This window comes from Rissa tridactyla, chromosome 1 (assembly GCF_028500815.1).
Source record: "Rissa tridactyla isolate bRisTri1 chromosome 1, bRisTri1.patW.cur.20221130, whole genome shotgun sequence".
Lineage (NCBI taxonomy): Eukaryota > Metazoa > Chordata > Aves > Charadriiformes > Laridae > Rissa > Rissa tridactyla.
The window spans coordinates 73,324,193-73,348,370 of record NC_071466.1 but is presented as its reverse complement, the minus strand read 5'-3'; the positions used below and the strand labels follow the sequence as shown (position 1 = coordinate 73,348,370).

The window sequence follows — 24,178 nt, the reverse complement described above, 5'->3', positions numbered from 1 at the left end:
AACAGCCAAATGACGTTCATGCATGCCACTGGGACTAAATTTGTAAAAGCCTTGTCAGAGTATAAAGCTAAAACAAAACACAAGCATTTAATTCACCACAACTTGCACGGCAATATCCTCCTCACCAACACAGTATGCTCTGGCCACCCTACCTGTATCGGACCAACATAAGGAGAATCTTCCCGTATGTTGCCAAGGGCTTTCACGGTATTGAAGCAGAAGTCATGCCAAAATCGCACCATCATTACCCTCAGCCATGTGAAGAAAAAAAACACCACTTCTAGAAAGAAAATACATCTCAGGAGGATATAATTGAAAGGAGAAACTTAGCGTTTTTGTTGAACAAGTGGTAATGAGTGTTCCAGTCCCAGCCTGAAAAGTGCTGGAGCAGAGAGCTGGGAGAGCAGTACGCACCTCTGCCCATGTCAGTCCACAGCTCTGTTCGCATTTGCTGTCAGACATCCGAGAGAATTCAATGCAGAGAAAGCTATTAAAAAGAAATATTATTACTTAATATTTAAGTAGCACTTTCCACCTGGCAACTTTCAAGCAATCGCTACAGTAAGTAATTTACCAAGAAAAACAGAAACGGATACATTGGTGTTCTGTGTGATCAGTAGCTTATGCTTTCAGAGGAAAACAATTCTACTTTATCTTTATTAGAATTAAATTTTAAGGCCTGAATTCACTATACATTATTCACACTGTTACATTTTAAATTGGCAGAGAGGTAATCAATCAGCTCATTAGCTCCAAAATGCATTTAACAGTACATTTTGCTAAGTTCCCATATTGAGAAAACCACAGAAAAACCTGGAGCTGTTAACATCTTTTTATCATTGGTTAAGAACTAACAAGTTAGGGCACTGTAATTGTTGCTTTAAAAAAAAAATTTAAAATCCCACCTTACGGCTTTGCCACCTTGGACTATTCTCTTGCTAATGATGCCCAGTTAATGATTCTCCCTTATTTCAATTAGTCGGTTGAGATCTCTCTGAAATCACTTCCAGCCACAACAGTGCTTCCTTTTTGTGGGTAGCAGCACATTTCAGCTTGGCACAGCTTTCCTTTTCCACGAGTGCAAGATGCTTCCTTGTGTTGATACAGGAAGCTATCAAAAACATACTGCGGCTGGATTTAAGAGCAGATTCCATAGTACCAGCCATCATTAGCATTTCTAGATAGCAACACTATGAAAATCTGAAAATTAATCTTTTGGGACTAAGATTTTAAAAATGCAGTTCACACACTCACTGTGACAGAGCAATTCCTGTATTTCAGATACGTGGTCTCTCCCATGACCTGCGGGATGAGGTGGCATCACGCTGATTTTTATTGCTGGTGAACTCAAACAAGAGACTGGTCTTTATGAGACACAATGCGAGCACAGGCAAATATGATGGCTGCATCCAGTCAGTTCCTGTTTTCTTTTTTTAATGCATGAAACAGGTACACAAATTTAAGTGACATTCATATTCCTGGCAAGTTGCCAATTCACCCCATTGGCAAGACAAGCGTTGGGCATTTTTGAGAAGGGATGCCATGTCAGTGAATCACTGGAAAAAAAAAAACGGGATTCATCCTGTCTCCTTTAGTAGTAGGGAGATGAATTTTCAGAGGGGGGTAAATTTTCTGTTCTCTGAGGTACTAAATGTTGAGCAAGGCTGGATATAAGAAGAAGGTAGAGCGTTAATCCAAGTAACTCTAGCAGCTCTTTTATATGACAGCCCGCTTTCGTGGCTTCTTTATTAACCTTAACTGTTAGAATACAACACAAGTTAAATTGTGTGATATTTAGAGAACATCTTGCGACTTCTGTATGTGCTCCTGCAAATACAATTAATACTTTATTTTAAATTAATTTTCCTTAAAATTTCCCTAGCAGTTTCATATTCTTCTATGCTCCATTTGCATCTGGTGTTCTCAGATAACTTCCATAGCCAGGAATTAAATAATATTTTGAAAATCAAAAGTAGAATTACGAGGCTCGACAGACCAGTAGTAAGTACAGTAAACACTTGACAAAAATGTAAAGACAACTGGGCTCTGGAACCAGTCCCTTTTTTAACACCTCAAAAGCTTCCATCTAATTAGGTTCATTTTGTGACAAACAAAAAATGGGATTAGATCAGCAGTACTGTTATTATAGCAGCCACATGACAGAACTTAGATGGTTTTACTTGTCAAGCATTTAATCAATTTTTAGTCCTGTACCGGCCTCTCATTTTCAAAGCTCATGGGAGACTACGTGCCTTTCTCATGAGCGTGAATCATCAAGTTCATCCACATGTCAGTTAACCTACAGTGAAACTGTCATCTTTATAAATACTTCACAGCATTTTAAAAATGGCATTCTGACCGGGAGAAGAAGGTCATAGCCCATTCATTCTCCCTCTTTTTTCCTGGAGGGATGAGGGGAGAAGTGGAATTCTGTATTTCAGATAACAGAGACTTCATTCATAACAGATTGCAATGTCACATATTGAAAACATGGTCAGTAAACAACAACTATAAGCCCCTACCTGTTCATATGACAAATATTTCACTGAAAAATGGAGCAACATCAAAAAGCTAGAAAACAAATGATCATTCTCAGCTCTGTCAGTGTTGCAGCTGGTATTCACGCAGGTTTAGATTAATCCATGAGACACTTCTTCAGAGCTTATCCTAGGTGTCAGTTAAGCAAGAAATCTGGCTCCCGATAACCAAAGAGTTTAAAATCACCTTCAAACCGCGCATAGAGGCGTCTTATGTCTCTCTTGCTAATTCCCGAAAAATACCGCTCTACTTTTGTTTTGTTGTACACTGTTATGCCTGGTGGAATCGTGGGGTATGATACCAGATGGTCTATGCCGGCTGCTTTCAAGATGTACGGAGCATCATCCTCCAGGGTTTCGTGGTGTCCGATCACACTATACGTGATTTCACAGGGGGCGCAAAGTTCCACATATGTTACCCAATGAATGATGTGGTCACCAAACTGAACATCCAGCCATCGGTGATTAGGGTCACCTAGATAGCGCACAAAATCCTCGAACTGTAGCCCTTTGGTCTCTGTGCGATTCTTTCTGTATTTACGAATGATGCCAGGAGCAATTTCATGCCGGTACCAAGGTTCAAACCGAGGATTGTGCACAAACTTGTCTTTAAATGCAGAAATAAGTCTTTCAAATGGATCTCTAACAATAAAAAACTTGAAGTATAAACTCAGTCTAAACAGAGGAAGGAAAAAAATAAGAAATTTCAGCAAAGTGTTCATGTTCAGCAAAGTGTTTCAAGTGTGTTTAGCAAAGACTTACAAAATGCACATAAACTCTGACCACAGATACAGCAATATGAAACTTAAACCATTTGCACAGTCTATCAATATTACAATCAATAGGACTAGAAATATGATTTCGGTCTTCTTCCTAAAAGCTTTTGTATGCAGCACAAAGTGGAAATAGTTCATCCTAGTTTTCACACTTTATTCAAACTGGAGTAGCTTAGTTTATCTCAATCCATATAAACAGGAGAAGACAGATGCTGAAAAGATGCTGAAAGCTCCTAGTCAAAGATATTTTTAATGCCATGTGATCAAGCTCAAGAAGCAAAATACACAAAGACATGGAAAAAGTGGCTTGGTGCAGCTAAATGCATACAGAGGGCTGCATTTTTCTCTGGCAGGTAGTTAGACAAATCACTACTTAAGTAAAAAAAATAATCTGGTATTTTATTTGATATTTTGTCACGCTTTCAATAATGGCTGAGAGCGTTATTTTCATGAGACCACAGTCTTCAACAGATTTTCACGTTTTGTTGTGATACCACTGAACTGTAATATTCTGTAATCAGAGATTATCTGTTGGAGGAGTAAATTGAAAACTAAGTTTATTTCAGTACATAGCTGAGAAAGGAGATTGAGAGCCCGATCCTCACTGAAATAGGTGTATGGACTCTTTCCAGCCTCAACAGGCACTTGGATCAGTCTTCAGGTTCTCCTGACTTCTAAACAGGCAGGGCTAGAGGTCAGCAAACTAGATCAACAGATCCACACCATCCCTCTCTCTACACCTAAACTCTCTGATAATTTATTTCAGAATTCCCAACCAAACCCATGTTATCCATCTCCAGCACAACTTCTGTGCTGGGCTGACTGCAACAACCCAAATCATAATGGCATTCAACTTCAAATACCCCAGCTATGGCTCATTCCCCAGGTGATCAGTTGCTTTCTATGCAGGGCTTTTCACAGGGAAGGAGAACAGATACACGTTCTCAAGAACATACTGACAGTATTTTCTCTTGCACACTATCAACACAATCAAGTGAACCTGTTCCCACCGGCAGAGCTGCGATAAATGTATTTGTACCACCGAATGCAACAAACCTTGGACTGAGCTCTACTGATAGGTGACACCACATGTACAAGGGGCTGACGCTTCAGAATATCTTAATACGCACAAAACACATGCAAGCACAACCTTACAAGTGTCCACTGTCATCTTATGTCCTGTTCCCTCCATGCTACCAGCCCTTACAGGGATTATATATGGCATAGGCTCTAGTAGAGATGAGAACAAACACAGTCAAAAAATCTAACCAAAGTAATTCAGAAGGCTCTACTGCAGAGAAGCATTTTTTCTGCTCTGAGAAGAACCATAAGCACTCAAACAGGAAGATAAAGTGGTCTGCTGAATGGACGATACTCTCAGGATGAGAAGCACTAATGTTTTAAACCTATCCAGTTAAACCCCAGTAAGTACATCCGCCTGCAAAGACAATCTTACATGTAGGCAGTAAGATTTACCGTACAAGGCATCAGGGCGGACCTTCCAACTAAACTTTCCCCCCTGCAGGTGAACTACTTAACAACTAGGTATGCATTGAACTACAGAAAGCCTATATCCACAGGGAGTCACCTGGCTCACCTACAATACTGGTGTTCTCTTTCAAAGCCAGTAGCAAGATACTGACAGAACATCTGTGAGTGTAACAGAATACTGCTGTAATACAACTGGTGGAGCAGAAAACTCACTATCCTCAATTCCAGATGTCAACTTCCAACTGTACTCTTGACCGCTTACACCACCACTGACTCCAAACTCCTCCCACACCCCTGGGAAGCCACCTCTTACCGTTTTTTAATTTCAGAGTCACTGAAGGAGGACAAGCGTGGAAGGCCGTTCTTCTCATGATCATGTACAATATTTTCTGGGATCTCGTCTATAGAAGAAAATGCTCCTAGACAAATCAAAAAGAGAGAGCGAGTGAATCTTTCAAGGCGAAAAAAATGAGCACAAGCAAGCATGCGTGCATTTGTCTGACAGCTTTTAGTTATCTTTCTCTTTTCTGTATTTTTAGCATTTATGGTTACTATGTTTAAAACTGTTAAATGATTGAGCGATTCTGACTGCGAAGCTGAAAAACTGCTAAAATTCTTTAGGGTACGTGACATCAAGGTCCAAAACCAAATGGCCTCAAAACTCTCAGAAAAGCACATTATGCAAATTTCACCAGCAATTACGTCTAAGTCTATAACTCCCCACCTCATTGTCCCCATTCTCTTTCCCTCTGCCCACACATACAAATGGAGGAAGACTTTGGGGATTAACTCCAAAGACAGAAATCAGCTTTTTGGCTGAGTTTCTACCACCACCAAAAAATAAATGCTGTGGGCTGCTTTTGGAATTGCTTCAACATAAAAACTCTTTGCTGTCAGGATCCGTTAAGTTCTTTTAATGACTATGCTGTGGTGAAACAAAAATTCCAATCGTACAATACCACACAGATTAAAAAGCACTAAAATGAACAATAGAAAGACTTCTAATATAAATTTCTGCAAGCACATAAGATGACAAGAAAAATAATGTCACTGAATTCTGATGCATTTATTTTTAAGATCCTGATCCTGGAAGTTTTTATGACCTTGAGAAATATCTCCTGTGGGCCCTTCGGGCTTTAGGAGTAAGCCTTCACACAACAGCATCATTTCAGAGTACCAACCTGCAACAAGAACAGGGTGCTACAAAACAAGTTTTTAGGTGAAAGCCTCTACAGTCTTCTCTGTTCCAGAACTGCAGTGAATAATCCACACCACTCAACTCAGCTCCTCAGTTTTCTAATTTTTTTTGGGGGGTGGGGTTGGTGGTGGTTGTATTTTATTAATTTCAGTTTTCTGATTATATTTTTTTGTACTCTAGGTGAATTACATGTGGACAACAGATGTCAGATCAGCCAGCCTCAGAAACTGAAGCCTTGTGTTCATCCAAAGCAGAGATTCAGTACAAGCAGCAGCAGTTAGCTTCCCCACAGTGCCACAGCTGCATTTCTCCATCCTGAACTTCCAAATACTGCTTAGGTATTTGGATGTAAAGTATTCCCTCTCGAGTATCAGTCCTGCCTGCTGAAACTACACAAAGAGGAGAAAGTTAGGTCAACGGCAGCAGTAGTCTTCACCAGCAGATACTAGTACACTGGCAGCTCAAGGCAGAAGAGACCAGTGTTTATATGGAAACAATTTTCTATCGTTATCCAACATGCCAGACGTAAGAAGCTCAAGGTGAAAGGTACCCCGCTGGTAAGACATGAGTTACCCTCCACTCAATGCAGCCAGTACATCCCTGCCTGTCCTGAGCTATTCTTTGCATGTTATCCCTGCTACATTCTGGTAAGAGCAGGTACTTCTAATGCACTCATATAGTTTCATATTTAGTACTTTTTTAGAGCATAGCTTTCAGAAGTATTTAAGACACATGGCCCAAACCTACGTGCGTGTGTATCTTTGCTTGATTTTCAGCTCCCATCCATATAATGTTAATCTCAACTTTGATAAAGTTTTTAAAGACACACTCCTTGCTAGAAAAGTTTTGCTGAGGGACACAGTTCCTTTGCCAATTTGTGATGTTTCCTTCTGGGTGTGCAAACTAGCTCACACAAGGTACAGAAGACATAAACACACAAGTGTAGAGATGGCTATTCGCAGGGTGCTTGTAAAAGAAAGCTGGGTTCACAATGTTTAAGTTTTGCCCACATCTTGGTGAGCTATGCCACCTGCAAAACCACAGAACGACCTCACTGACCTGACTATATATAGCAAATTCACAGCCCTGATGCACAGACAGGCAGGAGGGTCTCATGTCAAACAAAGGTGTGTTATGTCAAATACGACCAAGTTAAGTTTTTGTGTGCAGGCAGTGGTTCAGTAGAAAACCAAGAGGAAATGAGTTCTTTTTTATGGGCATATGAGACTACAAGAAGAGGATAGTAGACTACATATAGACAGGCAGTGCTCACCTTGTAGATCGTTATTCAAACACACTAGTGCCTTTACTCCTTCTTTTACAGCCTTTTATAACATATCTTTGTTGACCAAACTGTCCCCTTAAGCACCTCAGAATCTTGATAACTCCTCTGATGGCTCACTGATAGCGCACAAACACGATTTCAGCAGTACAGACCAACAGCAGCTGCCAAGTTTTAACTAGCTCTCTTCATGGCTAAAAAATCCTAGTTAAAAGTCAGTGGCTTCATGTCAGAAATTTTATATTATTGTTTCTTAGGGAATTATGATACCTTGTAATTTACTTGTTTCAAATTCTAGAAATTTGTGACAACTCTTCAAAGATAACAAATCTACCTACCACATGCATATTTCATGACTCAAATCCCTTTTGAGCCAAGCAATAACAATATTTATTTTCACAGAAAGAACAGGTTTATTTTCTTTAAAAGAGATGTTTTGAAAGGACTAGAAGTAACTGTGAAGAACGAGAGGCTGAAATTAAGTATCAGTGTACAGAAAAGCAGAAAGCATCCATTTTTGTGTTGTTCCAGTTGGACCAATTCTGCTCTTTCTCCTCCACAAAGAAACCCGCACACGCACAGCAGAGTAGATACCATTTAAAACGATCAAGACTTTTTTCCACTGAGTGTTGCCCACTTTTGGCGTCTGACAAAACAGGATCTTGTGCTTGTCACACACAAATATTCGGTCCAAGACGAATTTGGAAACTGCAGTGTGAGAGAGATTTCTCAATGCAGTGTCTCTGCAGACATTCCTGAGAAGCTCAAGTCTTTCCATATGAACCAGGGGTTGGCGGATCAGATTTCCAGAAAAAGCTTTTCCAGTTGGCTTTACAAAATGGAGAGGGGAAAGAAAAGAAAAGAAAAAAGTGCAAGAATTTAGTTTTCAGATTAAATTCTAAAGTATAAAAATCCCAAAACTGTGCCTCCGAATGACTCCCAGGATTCACGATTAAAACATTGCTATGTATTAACTACAGGAGCAGCACGTAGTTTCCTTCCTGTGCTGCTGCTGCTGTACACATTGGTTTGACCCAAGTCATTACATAGTACTAGACAGTAGTAAGAGCCTTTCCATAAAAGAATTTAAGTCTGCTGAAGAGCAGCAGGATCTTATCTGTGTGGATATAACATGCCTTGACCAAATATTGGAATTCCCACAAAGCTTCAACAGCAAGTAAGAAAGCTTCTGAGAGGTTAGGACAAGAATTTCAACAGAAATTAAGCTTTAACCTCTGAGAAGATAGGGCTTAGGGACGCTGATCCATCTGCATGGAAAGAAGAATTTGGGATAAGAGTTCTGTTTTGGTTTCTAGCACCCGTAGGCATTCAGTGTTTCCATTTAACCAAGCCGCAACAAAATTAAGTGTACAAAATTGATACAATGAGCGTCAGCACTTACTGTGGCAAATGAGAGAAGCAGGAAGGATTCCTCTCCCCAAAAATGGATGAACTGTTTGATACGTCTCATTTTTCTGAGACTAAGACAGGAAGCACGACCACCTCTTCCTCACGATTAGTAGGAAGAGAGGAAAAAGGAGCTTGTCTGATTAACAGGTGATGGGAAATTTTAAATTTCTACTGACAAATCTTCCCCCTTCCAGTAATTTATTTACACAGTTGGCAATTCCCAATATCGATACAGACTAGGGGATGTACTGATTGAGAGCATCCCTGCAGAGAAGGACCTGGGAATACTGACGAATGAAAAATTGGGTATGTGCCAACAACGTGTGCTCACAGCCCAGTCCAACCATATCCTGGATTGCATAAAAAAAAAAAAAAAAAAAGCATTCCCTGCAAGTCAAGGGAGGTGATTCTCCCCCTCTACTCCTCTCTCGGGAGACCCCACCTGGAGTACTGCGTCCACCTCTGGGGTCCCTAGTAGAAGAATGACATGGACGTGTTGGAGCGGGTCCAGAGGAGGGCCACAAAGATGATCAGAGAGGGCTGGAGCACCTCTCCTATGAAGACAGGCTGAGAGAGTTGGGGTTGTTCAGCCTGGAGAAGAGAAGGCTCCGGGGAGACCTTAAAGCAGCCTGCCAGTACTTAAAGGGGGCTTATAAGAAAGACAGAGACTTTTTACCAGGGCCAGAAGTGATAGAACAAAGGGTAATGGTTTAAACTGAAAGCGGGTAGGTTTAGATTAGATACGAGGAAGAATTTTTTTTTACAATGAGAGCGGTGAGACACTGAAACGGGTTGCCCAGAAGCTGTGGATGCCCCATCCCTGGAAACATTCAAGGCCAGGTTGGATGGGGCTTTGAGCAACCTGATGTAGTGAAAGATGTCCCTGCCCATGGCAGGGTGATTGGAACTAGATGATCTTCAAATGTCCCTTCCAACCCAAACCATTCTGTGATTCTATGATTTTAAGTACAGTGTCAAAGCTACACATGAAAAAGAAATGATTTTACTTTTTACTTTTTGTTCCAATTCTCCATAAGATAAAAAAAAAATAATAATTTCATTCTGCTTTTTCTGTTTGTTACTCTCCTCCAATATCTCCTGGTCAGAATGTAATCTGAACAGCCTGACAGACTGCTTATCTGTCAAAACAATTCCTTTTGCATGCAACCAGGATTAATATTATTGTTCTGTGTTTCATGCTGTCAAAAAGTCACGAGGGAGTAGTTTTAGATCCAGAAACCTTATTATCCTCTTCCATACAAGTAAAGGAAGATATTAAAACTCACTACACATATCTGCCAGTCTTCACTGAGTGAAGTGTTTCTCTCCAGTATTTTGACAGTAACTTAAATTTCATTTTTTTTACATACGAAATCAGAGTCACATTTACACAGAAACCTACCTTCGATGCTGCCTCACAAAAATATTTTAAACATAATATGACTTACGTAACCAATAGAAAAAAAATGGCCTTAGCCCACTATGCAACTCATCTCAAATTTACATTTGCATAAGGGATTTTCAGACTTTCCTTGTAAGTTAGCAAGTACCACATTTGTTCTGCTTTATTGCTGAAAGCACAGAACTATGCATCTAAAGGATCAACGGGCATTGAATACTATTGTGTTCATGTTCTACTTTGGAAAAATGCTGAAATGTGAGGCACAAAGAGCACAAAACATGAAAAAGAAATGGAGACTGATAAAAAGAATCAGAGAGATTGGGCAGAGAACTAAGAGAATAGACAAAACACAGGCTTGCCCTCAAGAGCCATGAACCTGGTGGCTATGGCAAGGCAGAATACAAATAATCCAAAATTGGGCCATTATATTCAAAAGGATAGCAAAAATGACTGTCCTGACTTGATAAAGGAGTACTGCAACGATTTTCTGCTAGAAATGGAAACACATTAAGTTGAGTCATTCGGATGAAACAAGACAGCAGGTTACTGTAACAAACTAGCTTTGTGAAGCTAAAACGAATTCTGTTGGCTCTGTCTAAATAGAAGAGTCTGAATAAATAATTCCCGTCTAGCAATTCCTTTTAACAACAGGAAGCCCTTACTTAATCTCTTCTTTTCTCCCACTCTTTAATACATGTAACCCTTATCTCAACAGCATGCACCTGGAATTCTTCAGGCCAATGTTTTTCCTCTGGCACATGTACCTCCTCCACTTTTGTCACAGCTGTCAGTATCAATGGCTCTTGCTTGGCACTGTAGCCTAAAGAAGGAAGAGAGATAAGAGAATTATAGAAGGTGGGGGGAAGGCAACTATTTCTGCTTTACAACTAATACAACTGAACATCACTTTCTGTATTAAGCTTACAAAACATTAGGATTTGTTTTCAAATGGGAAGGTACTAGACAAGACATGAGACAGACTGAATATTTTAAAGGATGTACTCTGTGGGAATTTTGGATGCAACCTCAGTTGAGTGTTATCAAAGAAACACACCCATGATGTTTTATTTTGGTCTTTTTTAAACCAACTGTGCAAAGAGACATAGAAACCATTAAGCCAAATATCACGATTGGTAGACAATTGAATGTAACTATATGGACTTGACAGTATGAGACTTTTATTATTCAACTAACTTCCCAAAGCACGTCCAAATAAAAAACTTAATCTACCAGGTTTCTCCCTCCCCTCATATTAGTACATAGCTTTCTTCTGTTAAAAACTGTTGGACATTACTAGAAGAAAAAGTGTCATTAAGGACCACCTTTTATTTCTTTATTTCTTTCGTGCTCTAAGTAAACACCTCTAAGCAATAATAGGAGATCCCTTCCTCCTTTGTTACTGGACTGATGGCCTTCCTCAGAGATTGTCACAACAAAAGAGCAAACTCAGCTGATACTCTTGTTCTTTTTTAATGATTTTAGGGCAGCTAATAGATTGAGACCAAATTAAAGTATGCAAGGGAAGAACCCTTTGCATCTTTTGCAAATGGTAAGTTACACAAAAATGGACAGATGACACAAGGCTGTAGCTTTACTTTACATGGTGCGGAAAGATCAAAAATAATTTGAAGCACCTTTCCCCAACCACAAGGCAAAAAGAACATGATTTCTCTCTGAAAATTTATTTCCATCCACATTGGACTACTTTTCCCTTCATATAGTTTCTTCTGTGAAAAAACTTTCTTCATCTGCATCCTTACTGTGGCTTACTATTTTATGGTCAAGAAAACGCGTGTACTGCCTATGTCCTTTTCTTAAGGGAGTACTCTACTCTGCCTACCCTGGATTTTAACAAAGGGCACACATGGAAAAGCAAGTTAAAACTGAAAACAATGTAAGCATCCAAGCAATCAGCTACAGTAAATATTGTTGTGCACAGACTTACTTCACACTAGCCTTTTGTAAAATCAAAGTAATCTGACCCAGTGAAAGAGCAGTTAAAGTATCTTTCATTAAAAAGGGGTAGAAGCATGCCTGCAGATGCTACTAGAGGTGATGGACAGAAACTTGCTCCTTCTCATTAAGAAGTTCCTCTTGCTCATGCACCCAAGACATCAGTAAAAGGCTTAAACAAAAGAACATTGATTCATTGAGCATCTGCTGGTTTTGTCCTAGCTGCTATGTAGACGCATCCAAATAAGGAAAATTTCTGACAAGCCATATTCTATTAAGTCTAGAAGAGTTCCTCCAGGACTGGCCATCCTGTTTGGACTTTCTCCAAAGTTCTGTTGGTATATTCAAATTACTTCCCTTTATTAGTCCCAGTACAAACACTGGTATCTCCAACACATACATACACTTAACCACAGTCATGCCTTTGCAGGACTGGAGCTTAAGAAATTATACAATCTTCTGCTTAGCGAACTATTCAAAGGGGAAGGAAGATCCAGCATGGGGGGGGGGGGGGGGGGGGGGAAGAGAGAGAGAAAAATTGGCAAGCCAAGATAATAAAAAGTAATCCTCCTGACAAATTCTGATGAAAAGAACCACTCAAAAAATACCTGAGCTGGGAAACAAGAGTTGGCATAGAATCAAATACTGGAAGATTTAACTACCTAACGTAAGACCAGCTTACTTGCAGATGTACTAGGTCTCAAAAACAGCTGGGACCAAGGAAAGCTACATTAACCTACAGTTCTCATCTGTAAGACTTGCTGAATAAATTTCCACACAGAGGTATGCTATTTAAAAAGGCACACCTAATATATTTACCCACTATCAAGTCATTGAAAGAAATGGCACTAGTGATGTCCACGTTTCAAAAGTTACGCTTTTTTTGCGCATCGTAGGAAAATGCAGAAATCCAGATCTCTTAAGACTGTAAGTCATGTTATCACCTTCACCCTAAACTCTCTGTAGGATGGCTTTGTAACGGTAGCTCCTCAGCAGACAGAAAACTGTAACATGCTGTGTGGTGTCATCAAGTGGCTTAAATTACTCACCAGCTTAATACCATCTGGGCTACTTAAGCTAAGCAAAAGCCTATAAGCTGTTTGTCAGTCAAACAGCAGAGGATAAAACTGAATGCAAGAAGCAGGGCAGGGGTGGCTAATCTAAGTGCATCGCAAATGAAATAAAACTTTCCACAAGTTTTACATAATACTGCACCCACAGGACAAGCAGTCACAAGGGGGCAGAAACTAGTATCATGTGAAATGAACTCTTTAATTCCTTGCGAATCTCCTTTGCCTTTAAACGAGTAGTTGTCCTCCATTGTTCTGCATGTGCCTTCTACTAGTAGATCAAGATACCAAAACTGAATGCATTTGAAAAAGCGGTCCTCACAAGACATTACTGGAAATATGAGCTCCTCAGTTCTTAACCACCAAAACCAGACATGATGTTAGTTTTGAAGACTTCTACCAAGACAAGCAGAAACTGAATACCGGCACTGTCACTTCTAGAAAATTAGTTGTCCTATTCTCAGTCCCACCGAAGAAGTGGTAACATACCAAGAACTACTTTGCACAGAAGGAGTACTTGTGTGAAGCACTATTCAATTTTCTGTTTCATATCAAACATTAAAGTTGAACTTACCATCTGGGTCTTTAAAAGTCAATGTGATAAACTTGCTAGCAACCATGAACATGAATATCACCCAAAAGCATGCAGCTAGCAGCAGCCACTGGTGGTGCATGTTGTCAGACATGAGCCATATAAAGCTGTTGCCTCCTGTTTGAAAAAGGAAAGATTGACACATTAATTATTTCTGTTCCAGTTTAGAAAAATACTTTCCATAATCAAAATGACAAAATTCTAATATGTATGTGTATCATAAAACATAGCAGTAGATTTCACTTCTTTCTTTTTGTTCTTTAGGCTGTTTTTTTTTAACCAATGTTAAGGCTGAGGCAATGTAACTGCCAGCTGCTATCAAAGGGAGTCTTCACTCCTCCTTCACCCCCACGTAAACATTCCCAGTCCCCTCCTTGCGTGGGCAATAGCTCTGTCTGTCTGACTCCTCAGACAGGCAGACCAGCAAAACACCCGATTTTTTTTCAAGTATAGTTTATTTTTCAATTTAATTTTGTGAGATGGCTCATTGTAGGAAAGAAAGGAAGAATGAGAAAACTCCCTTCTAGGTGGGAGCTAGTCAGCAGGTCAACCAAGCTGTAACGCTAACAGTATTCTTAGTTATCCTAAATCAGCTCATGACATGTAACATGGACTCCTCCCCTGCCCAGGAACTACAGGTTGGAAGCTACCAAGACAGAACACTAAGCTTAAACTGACAAAATATTTAAATATATTAATGTCTCCTTTTTGCTTGTCACTTTTATTGCCAGCAAAGTATCAACCATAGGTTCTGGAAGACTTTTTTTTTTTTTTTTTTTATTTATTTCCATCATGCTAAGCACCACTCACATAAATTGTAAAAATGGTTTCCTTGCAGCAGTGCCTACTATCTGTAGCTGCATCCCTGCAGGGAAGTCTTAACAACAGGACTTCCCCAGGAGTGCAGGAAGGGTTACCCATAAAATTGAGACTGCAGATTTAATGCACAAAGAAACCACAGGTACTGACTGAATCCAAGCAGACCGAGGATGATGATATTGCACAGTATTACAAACACATGATGTCTGGCCTACCTTGCAGTTTTTAAGTTTGCTGGAGTGCTCCGAGCATGTCTTAGCTTGAATTTAGAAACTGTAATCCTAGTAAATTATCTTTTATGGTTGAAAGTTAAGATACAACATAAGGAAACCAATTACAAAAAAAAAAGATTTAAGTCCCCAGTCATTAAAAGAAATGTAAACTTTGAAGCTTCATCTTTCACTGAAATTTCAACTTCTGATGGGCAATGCACCCAGGGAAGCACCAGGGCTTACTCCAATTATCTGCAAAAGCTCTGCTGCAAAATTGAAGCTTCCATAACTTAAAAAACCAAAAAAACCAAAAAAAACCAAAAAACCCTGACAAGAAAAACCTAACAGCAAACATCACTGCCTACATACAAAAACGTACCTGAGACCCCTCAGGCTTGAATATTTATCCTGCAAAAATAAAGCACCATTGTCTCAGCTGTTGCTGGAGAGATAAGACACCTAAGGGCCTGAACTCAGGCATTGGGAAAGTTCAAACGTAAGCGAATGCTTCCTTTTTGAGGATACCTACAACACAACTTCAGAACACTTAACCAAAGAGGATCTAACAAAAATCTCATACAATGAGATCCTCTCAAACAATCCTGTGAGGTTTGTGCTTGTAGCCTCGGGAACAACAAAAAACCAAAGCCAGTCATGTAACTAGCAACAGGATCAAACTCGGTCCTCAAGCAGCCACATGCAACTTCAAAGAGAGTCTCATCCGCATGGTTTGTGATCACACTTTCTGTACAGCTACCTGAGTGATCTGCCAGGGAATAAGAGAGATGTCCCAGCTAAGATGCTAAAAACATGCTAGTTAATACTTCTAAGCAAACTTTGTATTAAGTTTTTCAGTCATATACCAGTATTCCACCTTTTTTGTTCCCGCAAAGCTTCAATAACAAGTGAGCCCGGTTTTGATGTTGTTTCAGCATGTCCACCTGCACCATCAGTACTACTGCTACAGGTGCTCATCGCTTTTCCAACTAGTTTTTGCCTTCCAGCAATGCAAATGTTTCCAGGAAGGGTTCTCACCGTAGCTGACAGAAGTGAAATGTCTTCAGGGTACATCGAAAGCCTGTGCAGGCAGACAAGCAGTTCAAAACAGATTTGGGACCCTACGGATGTATGTGAAATGTATGAGAGGAGAAAGAGAACAGAGTAACAGAGTATCTCCAATTAAAAAAAAAAAAAAAAAAAAAAGAAATCATAGTTTTTAGCTAGGGTGGCAGTGTTCAGGCTATTTTCATTTTCTCAGTGCAGTATTTTCCATTTTGGCTTCCAAGAGGTCCTTTTTTTCCTTCTTTTATGATCTCATTTTTAAGTACTTCTCCTAAAAAAACTTCATTTAGGTAAAAAGATGTATCAACTGTCAACAATTACAGGTGCTGTGACCTCCACGAGGACGAGGATGATGTTTGTCATCTCCCATTTTCTGCTGCAACTCCCTCACTGCCAAGTGACCATGCGATGTCCAAGACACAATATATTCCTCAACATCAAAAACTGTTTGCCGGCAAGGGCAAATAATACGGCGTGAATTCTAGAGCACTGACCTCTTTCCAGCTAAGTAGTTCAAAAGTTATTCTCATCCTACCATTGCACTAGTGCAAAACTTGCCCTAAGACTCATGCTGCAAATCACCAGGTCTCAAAGGTCCTCATCTTTCAGTCTGCCACAACATCCACCATCTCCCATTTAGGGCACTGAAATTTATCACCTCTGCCTTCAGACATCACAGTGATTTGGAAAATTTTCCAAGTCTCACAGATGAGAGAAATGCAAAATAGATGTCAGGACACAAAATGCAGAAACAACATTTTTACCTTTTTGGGTAGCTCTGCTAAAACCACGAGAACCACTCAACGTTCAAAACACAACTGAACCTGGCAGCAGGCTGACAGATACTTGCAGAGAACACGCTGCAGGAGGAAACCTCTTTCTAACCATCAGGTATGGGCTTTTCAGGGATATAACAAACAGTCTGGGCCAGACCCTTCTGTCTAACCCGGTATACTTGTTCTACATAAAGAACAGCAGAAATGGCCTCCAACACTTGTAGCATCCCTGCTAGTCTGACCACTTTTATAATGGTGATGGATGGACAATATTCGGTAAGAGTTATTGATCTATATCCCCTTATGTAATTTATGTATTGGATTCCTAAGAAGTTGTGTTAAATGACATGGGAAAAGCAGTTTCCAAGCACTCTGACCTGAAAAGAGTTAGTGCACACAGGAGCCTGCTGCCAAATCCTGCACTCTAGGGATAGGAGAACAACGTTTCAGCCCAAGACACCTACAAGCAGTATGCTCCTTACCTCAAGAACTGGACTCAGACCAGAAAGGGGACAGAATTGCAGTCACATCCATGACAACCACCATTACCCTTCAATACATCCAAGCTGAGAGGAAAATATTAAGCAGTTTTGTCTACTCCCTTTTTTATGTGCACAGCAAATCTGCAACCATACTCATCGATGTATGAGTCTTGTCAAAGGATTTGTCGTAGCGTAATTGCAATGGCTGGCACTGTTACTTCTAGCATCCTAAACAAAACTACATCTCTATCAGCAGCTCATTACCTATCTCAAGAAGCAGGACTGATCAAAATTGTAGGCAGGAACAATTCAGCCATTATGCTCACTTAAATGCAACAACCAGTAATGTTTTTAAAAAACGTGTTTACATTGTTTCCCTTTCTCTAGCTTCTTCTTTAATATTTTTATTGTTTTCACATAGGGTAATCGCACTTCCTGTTACATCTCCAATCTTACTGCATTTCTGTTGCCTCTCCTGTTACTTATTTTTCTAGTGAATACACGTACTAGCTTCTGTTTTTTTCTCTTTAATAGTCCAGCTTCCAAATGTGTCTTTTACTTCTTCTTGCCTAAACCATTTTTTCTTTACAAGTAGGAAAAACAAGAAAACTGTTGAAGATTTAGTCCATTTTCTCACAATGAAATACGCAAGGATTTTTCAGGTTACTCCTTCTTACTGTAATTCTACAACTTTTAGGAGCATGAGATCCTCCAAAACCCCTCTCTCCATCCATCTGTTCCTCTGTCCTTCCCTCCCTGGGCTACTTACCCCAAGACAAACAGTCACATAACCCTCAGATCAGCCAGATGCCAGTTTTGCATGAGAAAAAAATGCGATTGCAAACAGACACTCATACAAAAACAGAAACCAAAGATGAGGATGCAAAGCGTGGCAGGCTTGACCCGTGGCCTGTGAGTAACACAACACCTGAAAAAAAAACCTCTCGTACTTTGCGGAAGAGTGCTGTCTTCATGTGAATGATGGGACAAAGCGCAGAAGATTTAAACAACATTAAAACTCAGTGCACGGCCCCTGCTCTGCAGCTTATGCTGCTTCGACAGGGGCTCCTTGGCAGGACAGTCCCTGCACGCCTCCTGAGCGACAGCGGCACGCCAGTAGTCCCCAGCTACCAACTGCTTGCCCATCGGCACATGACTAATGATGTAATTTGAAATGGAACTGGTAACAAAGGCCAAACAACAGCTCGCTGGGACACCTAATCCATTTTCATCAAGGCTTCCTTTGTGTTATCTTAAAGTTGAAGAGATCTGGACAATTTATTACACTTTTAGAAAAAATATATTTTGGACAAAATTCTACCATGTGCTCCTTTGGTAAGTTGTGTGGTGCTACTAAATGTTATCATGTACCTTCACGATAACGGGCATTTCTGAAAGCTGGTTCTTTCCTAAACCTTTCACCTCCCTCTTTGGCACGAACAGGCCTATGTCCCTGCCCTTCCAGCTACCGCTGGAGCGTGGAGCCCTCCCGGAGCACAGGCATAATTCACCTGTCAAAGCAAGAAAACCAACCACGGCGGCCACAGCAGCCCCTGGGAGGTAAAACCCACCTCAGCCCGGGGGCAGGCTCTGCCCGGCCCCACTCCACGGTCCCCCGGCCGGCCCCGGGACCCTGCCTGCCCCCCCAGCCTCGCCGGCCAGACACCGGGTCCGACTCGGTCAACGGCTGGGAACGGCAGCGGCTCCTCTTTCCCCAGCACTGGGGCTTCCTGGGGGCTCCATTCACTGCCCAAGGCGGGTAAAAACAGAGGGGTCCCCGCCAGAGGAGGGGGCACGGCCGCGGTCTGACCGGTACGGGATGAGTCGAGGCAAAGCCGAGCTGCGGCTGCACCGACCGGGGATGAACAGGGGTAAACTTTCCCCGTTCCGGAGAGAAAAGCAGGGCGGGCTCCCCCTCACCCCCGGCAGGTAGAGACAACATCCGCCTGCCTCGCCCGACCGGCCGGAGGAGCCTCTTCTCTCCGGCGGCTGCCGGCTGCCAGGCCTCCCCCCCGCCCCCGCCCGCCGCGGCCCTCCCCGGCCCCGCCCCGGGGTACCGGGCCTCCCTCGCAGCGCCCCTTCCCCGGCTTACCGGCCCTCCAGCGCCGCTCCCCGCAGCCTCGGCCCCCAGCGGCGAGGCGCCACTCCCGCCGGGGGCCCGCCTCACACGGCGGCGCGGCCGGCCCGCTCAGGCGGCCCCGGCTGCTGCGGCTGCCGCTGCTGCATAACCCCCCGCCCGGCTGCGGGCGGCGGTGCCAGCGCCTCCCCGCCCCCGCTCAGCCCCTGCTGCCGCCGCCTGGCCCTACCGCCGCCTCCATTTCCTCCCGCCGCGGGCAAGGCCTCGGCCTCGGCCTCGGCCGCGCCCCCAGCCCCGCCGCCGGGAAGGAGGGGAAGGTGAAGGCCGCCGCGACGACGGCTCGGCTTGGACCCGAGGAGACGCAGCGCCGCGCCCGGCCGCCCGGAGGCGGGAGGGAGGGATGGAAGGAAGGACAGAAGGCGGGGGGCGGGCTGGTCTCCCCGCCCCGCCTCACCCCGGAGGGTCGGCCTCGGCCCCCGCTTCCCCACCGCCGCCCACCCGGTGGCTTCCAGTTTTGGCAGAGTGGCTGGTGATTTTGGGCAGGGCCCACGGCCAGCGCGTAGGGGGGCTCACGTATGTACACGTGTATGCGTGTGTTTGGGGTTTTTTGGTTGGATTTGTTTGTTTGTTTGTTTGTTTTTTTCTTTTTACTGTTAAAAATGTTTCTAATAGGTCCCTAACGCTCATGTTTCAAAAAAAAAAAAAAAAGGCTGAAAATGCGATTTCTGTGCACCTGCAGGACTCCAATACCCACAGATTCCATCCAGACCCCGGAGCTGGTGATGGGCCTGTTTTTAACAGCTATTGAAACAACTGGTTGTGGGTACGTATGGCCGTGTGTGGCTGTAGGGACACGTGGCAGCACCGAGGTGGTGGTTCCTAAACTCCTAAACGCTGCAGAAACGAAGCTCAAACGGTGGAGCAGGGCCCTCTGGATGGTCCCTGGAGGAGGGGGCAGTGCTCGAGCAAAGCCACCCTGTTTTAAAGCTCATTGAACACTGAGGCGCTGGGGACACGTCCTCCAGTATGAAATCAGGTGATGCAACACAAAGCATGGGCTTTATCACCTGACCCCAAAATATGTGCCCTAGTTAGCCAGCACAGAAACTGTCCTGTGGTGTATCCTCTTGTGTCTGGCTACCAGAATTGATTTGACCCTTGGGAACTGGTAAATTGAGTGGGGGGCACAGGGAAATCCCATCTTTCAGGTGAATAATTACCCACAGGCAGTCTTGTTGATCAGCCCAAACTAGTCATATAGGCATGCTGTGTGAGAAGCCCTCGCTTCCAGCCTTCATCTCTCCTTCCATCTCTGCATCTTTTTCCCAAATATGTTCTGACCTTGGTAACAGAGTTTCCACAGTTTCCATGTTCTGTCCGCACAAACAGGATAATTTTGAGCTCGGTGATGGAAGATGTGGGAGTCCCCAAAGCCACACAAGGAAGAAAACATGGCTGAGAAATATAAGTGGATTTTTAGCCCTCAGGGAACGATCCCTAAATGCCAGGACAGCTGGTCTGGTGCCCACACTATGCAGGGTTGGCCCCCTCTGCAGTAGACTTGCAATTCATGCTACGCAGCACTTCACCCTGGTTCTCCTATGAGGTCCTGTGTGGAGAATAGAAGACAAAATTGCCAATTATGGGATTGTGTGAATAAAGTAAATACCTAAATAGCGTCCAGTCGCTTGAAATTGATTTGCCATGCAGGCTTGAACCCTAATAAAGTCATGCCCTAAACCCTTGCTGCAGGATGAGGGCCAACAGTTCAAGACAGGACAAATTCAGAAGAGATGGCATTGTAGAAGTTTCTGTCTGTCTCTGTGTGTCCAGTTACCAATTAATGAAAACAATCCAATGGAAGTAGAGTTTAAAATGCTTTCACAGCTAAAAAATATATTGTAAATTTATTAGAGCCCAAATCAAAACTGATACAAGCAAGTTTAAACTAGTGCCTCTTCTAGAACAAGGGAGAGAAACGTAGATTGGAACAGGTAACCTTAACTTAAACATTCGCCTCATGTACTTCCAAACCTCTCATTTTATAGTCTGCATCACTGTATGGAGCCTGAGTCCAAGACTCACTGATACAGATGTGCATGTAACTTGCATGATTTCCAATCTTGAGTCGCAGGTAGAAGGACTCTGTGCTACATTAGATGCTTCATTGAATGACCAAGTGGCAGCACTGCTCCTTGTTAGAGCAGTATTTTGTCCTTTCCAGACGTGACTACCATGGTGCGCTGTGCTGGAGCCTGACCAAGGAAGCCCAAGGTTGCTGTCGTTGGTATGGATGCTGTGGAGCAGAAGAGGCTAATACAAATGTGTTAACAGCCACACGTTCAGTGCTCTGCTGATGACTGCTAGCTACCAGTGAAGCAGCAGAAATGTAGATCTCACTGGGAACCAGTGGCCAAAAAACAGTAATGAGAAACCCAAGTTCAGTGCCTGACTCTGTGTTTGTTTGTACCAGCACCCTGGGTATATCCTTGTGCCTCCCTTCCTCTGCCTGTGAAGTAGAAATGGTGATAGTGATAGTTACCTTGTTGGCAAAGCACATTAGAAATCTGTGGCTGTCACCAGTCTGAGTCTTGCAGAGGCGAGAAAGTTCCTTCTTTCTTCAGGCTTCAGAGTGACGACGACAATTGCAGCCATGCACAGATTTATTAATAAGTGGTCTCCAGCTGCGGAACCAATTCCTGCCAGATTATCAGGCTCAGCCCAAGTATTTTAACCTTTCAAGTATGTTGTTACTGACATGTATAATAATTAATCCAGTATAAAAGGAACCAATTTTCCAAACTAAGCACAGTTAATAAGCTTTGTTGTCAGTAATTGGGCCTGAAAGTGTCTGATGAAGTTGAAGAACGTGTTGCATAGGCAACTGTACAGTCGGATTATACAGTTGCTAGTTCAGGCCAACAGGATTCTTGCTACTAATAACACTAAACTATAGTGGGGTTTAATGCTTTAAATAGTCAGCAAAATCAACATTTCAGTCTAAGTTCTTTTTAATACTAGAGAATGTTCACACTGCCAGACCAATATAAAGGACAATTGTGCTGGTGAAAAGTCACCCTCCTCTCTCTGATATGTTCTGGAGCGACTGTGGCTTCCTCAGAGATATGCTTCTGAAACCATCGGAAGCGATGCACCCATTTTTCTCTAAGGACGTGGGTCTAAACTGGAAAATTTCATCTTAATAACATGTTCAATGTTTATGCCATTAAAAAAGTTTTTATGTCCTAATAGCTCTTGTGTATCTTTATTCCAGGTTTGACATTTCTCCTGGAAGAGTCTTATTGCAAAAGATCAGCATTTGCAGCTGGGCTGGTCAGGAGGACCAGGTGTGGCGTTGGACATCTGAACTGCGAGAGCACATTCAAGCTTTTTAAGAAATTACTATCTGTCAGTGGCAAGCTGTCTTGACTGCCCTCGGTATGAGTTAATTCTAAATAGAGTTTAAGCATACTGAAACGTTTAAATGAGCCCCTGTCTTGGACAAGATAAGTAATCATCCATCCTGCAGTTCACATTTGAACACAACAAGCCTAATCACACTGAAAGCACCCTCATTTTCCTTGACCTTCTATGCTCGTCCCATTCAGCAGAAGCATAGGCTTGCACATATTGTTAAACTATTTTTTGCTCTTTGCTGTTATTTCAGGTTTTAATCCAATGCCAATTTCTAGGATTAGTCTTGGTAGCCCTTTTAGTCGTGCCTTGCCTCCATAAGAGCTGACCTTAAGACAAGTCACCTGTTCAGCATCGAGTACTCAGGAAGAATAAATCTTATTTAAAGCAGCAGGAATGCATGCTTTTCCTAGCACAATGCCGTTATCAGAGAAATCACTGTTCTGCTTCATGGCTGCATTTCTGAGGCATAGCACATCACCAAAGGAGATCTCTTGTGTACAAGCACCTTGGTTTGCAACTCATCAGACATAGCACCTCTGGCATGTAATACATTTATTACGGTGTCATCTTCATAGAATCATAGAATGGTTTGGGTTGGAAGAGACCTTAAAGGTCATCTAGTTCCAACCCTGATTCTGTCTCTTTCTGGAACTGGAGCGAGCTGGTTTAAATGTGGATCTGGTCGATATAAAACAGAACATATAGAATACCTTGTGGCCTCTACAGTCATTAGGAGACACTGCAGCAAAATCAGGCTGAGCAATACAGGGGCGTACAGCCTCATACAGATGCAGGATTTACTAGTATGGTCTAAATAGAATACATAAAGTATTATATACTTCTTGGATTATTTTTTATCTAAAATAACTTTAGCAAGGAGTGAACTATAAAGTGCATGTCTAAAATAGCTGATGTATAGGAAAGACTGAGGTGTGTGTGGACGGACTGGGAGGGGTTAGGGCTGGTATCTGCAGCAAAATCAGACTGTCTGTAGTACTGACAAGATCAGGTCCATAAGCAGCAAATGAGACTTGTTTTCGGTTGAAGTTTAAGTCTACTTTTTATTTCAGGGTAGAAGCAAGTTTTATTTCATGATAAATAGCTTGGAAATTGATAAATCTTTTGTATGTCATTACACCATTTATTGCCTTCTGAGTAGAGGACAAGAAGTTTAGACTGAGGTAAGTAGGTTATCAGCTGAAGCATCTAGTTTACCTTATATTCTTAAAACACTTAGTCTGAGCTGGTAGCTTAAAAGGGAAAACAGCTTTGTGGGGTTTATTAACAGCAACAAGCTGAAAATGTTGCCAGGACTGGGCTAGAATAACTAAGAACTACATTTAATTATCAAATCAATGTCAATTAAAATTGAACTCAATCATTCAAAATTAATTATATAGGTCATAAAATGAGCGCAGCCAACAAGCAAATTATCACGTCAATGTAGCAAGATAAGTCAATTCTTTAAACAAAAATCAGAAATAACAATTGAGTTTTAAGTCCCAGTTATGGATGTTTTCCCAAGTAGAGAAATTTGGACAATTGACTGAATCAATTAGTATTCAAACCAAATTACTTTACTTTACTTCAAAGTAACCTGCCACTCTCTTTTATCCCTCCCC

General features: G+C 42.1%; 1 protein-coding gene and 1 long non-coding RNA gene across 5 annotated transcripts; one reads left to right on the top strand and one right to left on the bottom strand.

Moving 5' to 3' along the window:
* Positions 1 to 603: 603 nt before the first annotated feature.
* Positions 604 to 19,416, bottom strand: CHST10 (carbohydrate sulfotransferase 10). 3 transcript variants are annotated; one of them, XM_054221023.1, is made up of 6 exons: positions 19,155 to 19,416; positions 13,694 to 13,828; positions 10,819 to 10,916; positions 7,879 to 8,113; positions 5,118 to 5,223; positions 604 to 3,212 (listed from the first exon to the last, which is right to left on the bottom strand). In XM_054221023.1, exons 2-6 carry the CDS (start codon positions 13,803 to 13,805, stop codon positions 2,675 to 2,677), a joined length of 1,089 nt encoding a protein of 362 aa, XP_054076998.1. In that variant the 5' UTR covers positions 13,806 to 13,828; positions 19,155 to 19,416; the 3' UTR covers positions 604 to 2,674. The 3 variants fall into 3 exon arrangements, with proteins under 3 accessions (XP_054076998.1, XP_054077011.1, XP_054077004.1); XM_054221036.1 differs by lacking the exon at positions 19,155 to 19,416 and adding an exon at positions 15,778 to 15,797; XM_054221029.1 differs by lacking the exon at positions 19,155 to 19,416 and adding an exon at positions 15,500 to 15,579.
* On the top strand, positions 19,396 to 21,618 carry LOC128917683 (uncharacterized). 2 transcript variants are annotated; one of them, XR_008469324.1, is made up of 3 exons: positions 19,396 to 19,712; positions 19,879 to 19,962; positions 21,364 to 21,618. It is a non-coding gene; the product is annotated as an uncharacterized LOC128917683 (long non-coding RNA). The 2 variants fall into 2 exon arrangements; XR_008469325.1 differs by lacking the exon at positions 21,364 to 21,618 and adding an exon at positions 20,529 to 20,619.
* The last annotated feature ends 2,560 nt before the right edge of the window (positions 21,619 to 24,178 follow it).

Excerpts from the sequence above, each read along its gene's own strand:
- CHST10 (XM_054221023.1), bottom strand. The coding sequence starts at position 13,805 with ATGTCTGACAACATGCACCACCAGTGGCTGCTGCTAGCTGCATGCTTT. Across the intron at positions 10,917-13,693 it reads GACTTTTAAAGACCCAGATG|GCTACAGTGCCAAGCAAGAG; the intron begins GTAAGTTCAACT and ends TTCCTTCTTTAG. Across the intron at positions 5,224-7,878 it reads AGTCTTGATCGTTTTAAATG|GAGCATTTTCTTCTATAGAC; the intron begins GTATCTACTCTG and ends TGATTTGTCTAG.